At 55.6% G+C, this 6,415-nt stretch overlaps 1 protein-coding gene across 1 annotated transcript; it reads right to left on the bottom strand.

Annotated features, from left to right (window-relative positions):
- Positions 1-205: 205 nt before the first annotated feature.
- Positions 206-4,897, bottom strand: TRIL (TLR4 interactor with leucine rich repeats). Its single transcript, XM_061414259.1, has one exon. It carries the CDS (start codon positions 4,895-4,897, stop codon positions 2,465-2,467), a length of 2,433 nt encoding a protein of 810 aa, XP_061270243.1. The 3' UTR covers positions 206-2,464.
- Positions 4,898-6,415: the final 1,518 nt, after the last annotated feature.

Here is a 6,415-nt window from a genome sequence, read left to right as displayed (position 1 = left end):
TCTCATTGTTTCTTTGGGAAGAAAGTCACAAGCATTTCTTAAAAAGAAAGTCCACACTCTACTCGGAAATGGGAACTAAAAGACAGCGAAAGAGGACAGAAAGACTTCCAGTTTGTTTCATCTTCATTGATGAAAACTGCTGTATAAAAATTCAGTGTACCATTATGAAAGGCTGTAAAATATTTGGAAACTCCAAGAAAACATCTCCATTAGTAAGTGGGTTTATTGACATAACTGAACATAACAATGTATAACATTTATTCATTTCCCACTGAAAGACTTTCCAGTGAAAGTGTTTTTACATGGATTCAGGCATTAACCATTTTCAGTGATTTTTGCAGTTGAAAGGGTAGGTGGTGGGAAGAACCAGAGGTCTGTTTCAGACTTTCAAAGGGACTCACTTTATTACATCGCTGGGTAAGAAAAGCAAGAGCTAAGAAATGCAATTGCTCTCTGAATGAAAAAGCTAGGAGCACAAAAGGTGCAAGGTAACCACGAGGTTGCAAATAAGAGCACATTCCACTTCTCCCAAGGCTCAGAATCTGAAGCAAGCCCCAGCCACAAACGAAGAATGACAGTCTATTTCCTGTGGTTTATTAAGTTTGGGCCCCACAGATAAGACTGCCAGAAAAGCAGCTGTACTTTAAGTGGTCTGGACATTTACTCATCTGAACATAAACAAAGATCAGTTCATTTAAATCCCTGTGTTCCTACTCAGCTGTTGGGACAAGGCAGGCCTGGTTCAGTGGAGACGAAACGGAAAAGGGGTGAAGCGGGGTTGAAGGACCTCTGGAATATGACAGATTCCCTGAGTCTTCAGGACCCTCGGGGGCTTAAGGCCCTAAACAGAAAATTCACTGTTAGCCTTAGCACCTTTGCAGTGGCTTGCCCAGCACCCTGCCGCCAATGAATCTGTAACCACGATGAATATAACCATCTTGTACATCTTCTAAGTGACTGTGTTTAGACCACACACAAAATTATTCATGTAAACCAAAGCACTACATCTAGTGATAAACATCTACTTCATAAATATCAAGGAATGAAAGTATCCCAAAGAGTTGAAAACAACTGAACAAATAAAGACTAACCCTAAGCTTAAAACAAAAACATTTTTTAAAAATACTGCAATTATCAACTAAAAGCTAAGTTTTAGTAACATGGGGGGAAAAAACCACTGGGTAGTGGAGGGATTAATTTGCAAAATATATAATTATTTCACAGTGAGGTTTAAGTATTCCTAACAATCTTCTGGTTTTAGTAGAAACATACAACCACTGATGCACATTTTTTTCACACCCCCCCACTCTTTCATATAAGACAATAACGTGATCAAACATTACACTATCAATTGCAAGTCACCTTTTGCTCACCTATCAGGAAATTACCTTGATCACTTAACTGTGCAGTTCAAGAGAAGTATGGCACAGTCAACTGCATGTTACTGATAAAAACATGAGAAGTACCACATCACATTTATTCCAACCTGGACAGGTCATCAGAGATGTGGTAAAGTGAACTACAACGATGGCATTCTCTATGGGGTCATCAGTTATGCACACCTTACATTCTTTTATGGAGTCTGGCATTGAAATTTCCTTTTCCACATGTAAGTTTAAAAAATAAAATTAAAAAAGCCACAGGAGCAACCCCGACAGAGAAGTCTTGCATGCAGCCTCCTCCTGAGAAACTCTGTAATCTTAGTTAACCCGAAGGTCAGCACATGTTTTCCTGGTGTTAATGTTAAAAGGAAAATAGTTGAACTGCACTGCTCAACTAAAACGGTCCTTGAGTTTACTGGTCAGTTTGTTAAATGTCAGAAATCTTCACATTTTTGAAAAAAAAAAAAAGTAGCATCTCTAATTATTTAAACATTAAGTTATCCTGAACGTTCTATCAGTCAACAAGAGTTCCTCCAAGAGTGTGTTAAACTTCACCACCAGTTTACAACGTCACCCTTCTTGGCAGAGACCACCAGACCAGTGGAGTCAGTTGCCAAGCTACCTTTGTAATGGTAATACGTTCTTTTTTCCCTTAAATAGAAACTCCAATAAACAAAAATACAAGCATCCATTTCTTTCATGGCCACGTAGGGGGCAACGAGCACCCTTTTCTACCCCAGAGGCCAGACTACTGCATTAAAAAAGTCCATTCTCACAGCTGCACCAGCGTAGAAAAGAAGGCTTCCAATCTCTTGACCCCACCATCCATTTGTCCCTTATTCTTGGTCTTGACCACCAACACCAACCATTTACTTCATGAGCAAGCCTCGGGAGTTGGGGGGTGGTGCGGATTTAGCTGCTATCTGTCTTCTTTGGCCCTTCTGGCAAATGTACAAAAGGGAGAAAAGAGAAGGTCTGATAAAAAGAGATCTTCCCCTGAGGTGGGTTGCTGGGGCCCGCGGATAGGCGGCTCCCCAGGCCAAGGAGATAGTCTCCACACCCCCTGGAGGCCCTGGATCTACCTAGTCGGCAAATCGCTGCAGGAGATGGTCCTCCCGCCGGAGGCTGCCGCCTGCGCCGCCGCCCCCACTGTCCATGAAGCGGCCGCACGGGAACTCGATGAGGTCCGCTTCGCTGAGCGCGCACACGGTGGTGCGCGGCCGGTGCGACTGGAAGCCAGAGAAGTCGGCGGACACGCCAGTGCCCATGGAGCGCAGAGGTCGTCGGGTAGAGTACATGTGGCGAACGTGGACGGGAGCCCCGCCCTTTCGCCTGGCCCGCAGCTTCCTCCGCAGCCAGCGCGACGCCCAGGCCGCCAAGGCCAGGAGCACCAGCAGTGCGTTGGCGGCCAGCAGGGCCAAGGTCAGCAGTTGGTAGTCAACACCGCCCTGGCTCCCAGGCTCTGGCAGGGTGACCAGCCCCGCGCAGTGGTCGCGGGGAGCCACCGGGCAGACCCGACCACCGAGCACGCCCTCCACACACACCAGATAGGGGGTGTCTCCGCGCAGCTCGCGCAGCGTGGCCGAGTCGCTGCGCTCGGGCAGGTAGACGAAGCGGTGGAATTTAGGCTGCTGGCCAAAGCGGTCGAAGAGCAGGCGGAAGCGCGCGCCGCCCAGCGGCCTTGGGCTGCGGTGCTTGCGCACAGCCCAGCGTACCGAGGCGCTGTCGGCGCCCACTGCCTCCACCGTCAGGTTGCACAGGATAAACTTGTTGAAGTCACATGGGTCGGATACCAGCGGCGGCAGGCCGACCCCGCCGTCGGACTGGGCGGCGCTCTCCTGCTGCTGCGCCGCTAGGCGCTGTTTCGCCGCGCGCTGCCAGGGGTCGCCGGCTGGCGCATAGGAGAGCGTGGCCGTCTGGGTGGGTTCCGCGGGGTCGGGATCCGACGGAGTCGGACGTGCCCGCTCAGGCTTCTCGAGGAGGTCCAGCGGGTGTGGCGCCGTGCCCGCGGCAGCAGCGGCATTGGAACCCGGCTGCTGGAGGCCCGGGCCCCGCCGACTCAGCCTTAGGGCGCTGCGGTTACCCAAAAGCTCCCTGGCTGCTCCATCCCAGGCCATCCCTGGCAGAACTCGACTCCGCTGCTGTGGCTGTGGCTGCGGTAGCAGCTCCTCCACGAGGGCACCTGCAGGGGGCGCCACCTCCTCCCCTGGAGCTGTGGGTAGGGGCCGCCGCTTGTTGTCGGCAATCGGGGGAACCGAGGATGTGGGATCTGTGCAAGACCCGTTCTGCAGTTGCTGGTCATCCAGGTAATCCAGGTACTTGCCCCGCAGGGCCGGAGGGTGGCGACACTGCACGAAAACGGTGAGGAGCCGGCCCTGTGAGTGCCAGTCGCCCATCCAGCGCTTCAGACCCCGCAGCCGGCAGTCACAGGTCCAGCCATTGCCGTCTAGATCCAGCCGGTAGAGGGCCGGGCTGGCCGCGAAGATGTCCCCGGAGAGGGCGCTGAGCGCGTTGTCGCGCAAACTGAGCTCGCGCAGCCGGCCCAGGCGGCCAAACACAGTGGGGTGCAGAGTGGACAGCTCATTGCCGCTCAGGTCCAGCGCCTCCAGGCTATGCAGAGGTTCCAGCAGTGCCACAGGCAGCTGGCTCAGCCGATTGCCCTCCAGGCGCAGCTCGCGTAAGGCCTCTAACCCCCAAAATGCCTCGGGCGCGAGGTGCGTGAGCTGGTTGCCCCTGAGTGAGAGTAGGCCTAGGCGCGACAGGTGCTGGAAGACGCGCGGCCCGAGGTGCTGCAGGCTGTTGGCCGAGAGGATGAGGGTGGAGAGGGAGCGCAGCGGTGCGAAGGTGGCCGCATGGCGTAGGGAGGGCTGCAGCTCATTGGCAGAGAGGTTGAGAAAGCGCAGCTTCCCCAGTTGGGCGAAGGCGTTCTTGCCCAGAAAGCGGATCCGGTTGGACTCCAGATGTAGGTAGAGCAAGTTGCCCAAGGGGGCAAATACGGCATCCGGCAGCGCCCCCAGGGCATTCCCATCCAGTCGCAGCTTGACCAGGCTCTCCAGGCCCTCGAAGGAACCGCGGCTGAGGCGACCGATCTCGTTCCCGTTGGCGTAGAGGATGCGCAGCTTGCGCAGCGGGGCCAGGGTGCCCGGGGCGAGCGCCTGTAAGAGATTGTTGCCCAGGTAGAGCTCCTCCAGCCGCGAGAGCTTCTCGAAGGTCTTGGGGTGCAGCGAGCGAATCTGGTTGTACTGCAGGTCCAGCCGTCTGAGCTGCCCCAGGCGGTGGAAGTCGAAGGCCGTGATGTTGCTTATGAAGTTGCCTCCGAGGCTGTAGGTGAGCACGTCCTGTGGGCTCGGGAGCGAGCTGGTCTTGGGCACGGCTCGGAGCCCTCTGTTGGTGCACAGGAGGTGCTGGGGGTGCTGGCAGTCGCAGCGCTCCGGACACACCGGCTGGGCCCACGGCGGGAGCGCAAGGCAGCCGCACACCACGAGCAGGAAGCGCACGGCGCGGGCAGCCTCCATCGCCGCCCGCCCTGCGTGCTGCGGCCGGATCGTCCTCTTGGCCCGCCGGCTCTGTGTCTCCTCTGCATTCCCCTTGGCCTGGCCAGAGTCGCTAAATGGCCTCTTTCGGACTTCGCAGTGCTGTCCAGCCCCTCCTCCGCCCTTTGTCCGGTGGCTGGCCCGGGTCTCTGCAGGCGGGCTTTGCCGGGCCAAGTCAGGCGGCGCAGGGCGCTCTGCGAGCTCCGGGTGCTACTTGTTGCATTTCTGCCGAAAACTGTTTCTCCGGGTGCGCGTCGGGGTGGGGGTGGGGGTGGGGGGACGGAGGGAGGGAGCAAGACCTGAGCTTTTTGTTTGCAGCTTGAGTCCGGAGAGCTGGATTCCCTGGCACGGATTCTCCCTGCCGAGCGGATTCCCCAGCTGCAGGCGGGAGCCCTTCCAAGAGCTCCTCCGGGCGCGGCTTGGCTGCTGCGCCCCGGCGGCTTAGCCCCAGCAGCCCGCGCCTCCTCGCTCCGGGTGCGGGAGCGGTAGCGCAACCTCGGTGGAACAGCCCCGGGAGGAGCCGGGAGTGTGCAGGCTGCGTCCGGAAGGGACCCAAGTCGGCGAGTGGAGAGCAAACCGGGCGGAAATTCGTTCTTCCCACACTCTGCCCCCGGGGATGCAGGCGGAGAAAAAGGAGACGGCGGAGGGAGGACAGACCCGGGCAGGGGGAGGAGGAAACGCTAAGTGGCTCCACGTCTGGTCAACGCTAGCCGGGGACGCCAAGTGAGAAAAGTAGGGATTAAAAACAGCTGTACGGGTCGAACACGCCGGACTGGGGGCGGGGATGGATTACCGGGGGAGCAAACGGGATTTGCAGACAGAAACCTTTTTATTTTAGACTAGCACACCAGTCGCTTCGAAGCAGTGGGAGCGCAGCTCGTCTTATTCATTTTTAAGACACTTGCTCTTCCAGGTGGCCCCTTGCAAGAAGTTCAGGCAGCACGGAATCCGCCAGCGATCTCCGGGAAGTTTGGGGAGCACAAGGCCGTCTACCAAGAGCCGCCGGTGGGCCACTGTCGGAAGTGGCTAGGTTGCTCGTTTGGGTTTTTGACATCCTTGTACTGGTGGCCGACAGTCCAGGAGAGGCACCGCCCACCTTTTAGGGATCTGAACAGAGTAGCTGCTTTGCCTTGCTGTAGGCAAGAAGGTGAAGAAACCTCAGAACTGGTTCTACCACCGTGAAAGTGTCTTGTCACATTTTGGTGATTTAGTTCCATTAATTCTCCTGTAGTCTTAGAGCCCTTGGGGCAAGCCCTGCACGTGTGTGTGTGTGTGTGTGTGTGTGTGTGTGTGTGTGTGTGTATGTCTGTACTAACCTTCACAGACCCTCTGGTTACTCCTACAGCTGGGCCCTCCCACTTTATGCCTGGGCTTGCAGCAATCTTCAAAGTTTTTGGCCCCCGGTTTTTCAGACCTGATTTGGTTTGGGAAGTCTGAACATTTATTATCCATGGGGAGTGGAGTATTTATTAATGGCTCCATTCAGGGCAGCCCCCACTG

Source organism: Bos javanicus, chromosome 4 (genome assembly GCF_032452875.1).
Source record: "Bos javanicus breed banteng chromosome 4, ARS-OSU_banteng_1.0, whole genome shotgun sequence".
Lineage (NCBI taxonomy): Eukaryota > Metazoa > Chordata > Mammalia > Artiodactyla > Bovidae > Bos > Bos javanicus.
Note: the sequence above shows the minus strand (reverse complement) of the source record. Positions and strands in the feature narration are given on the sequence as shown.

Excerpts from the sequence above, each read along its gene's own strand:
- TRIL (XM_061414259.1), bottom strand. The coding sequence starts at position 4,897 with ATGGAGGCTGCCCGCGCCGTGCGCTTCCTGCTCGTGGTGTGCGGCTGC.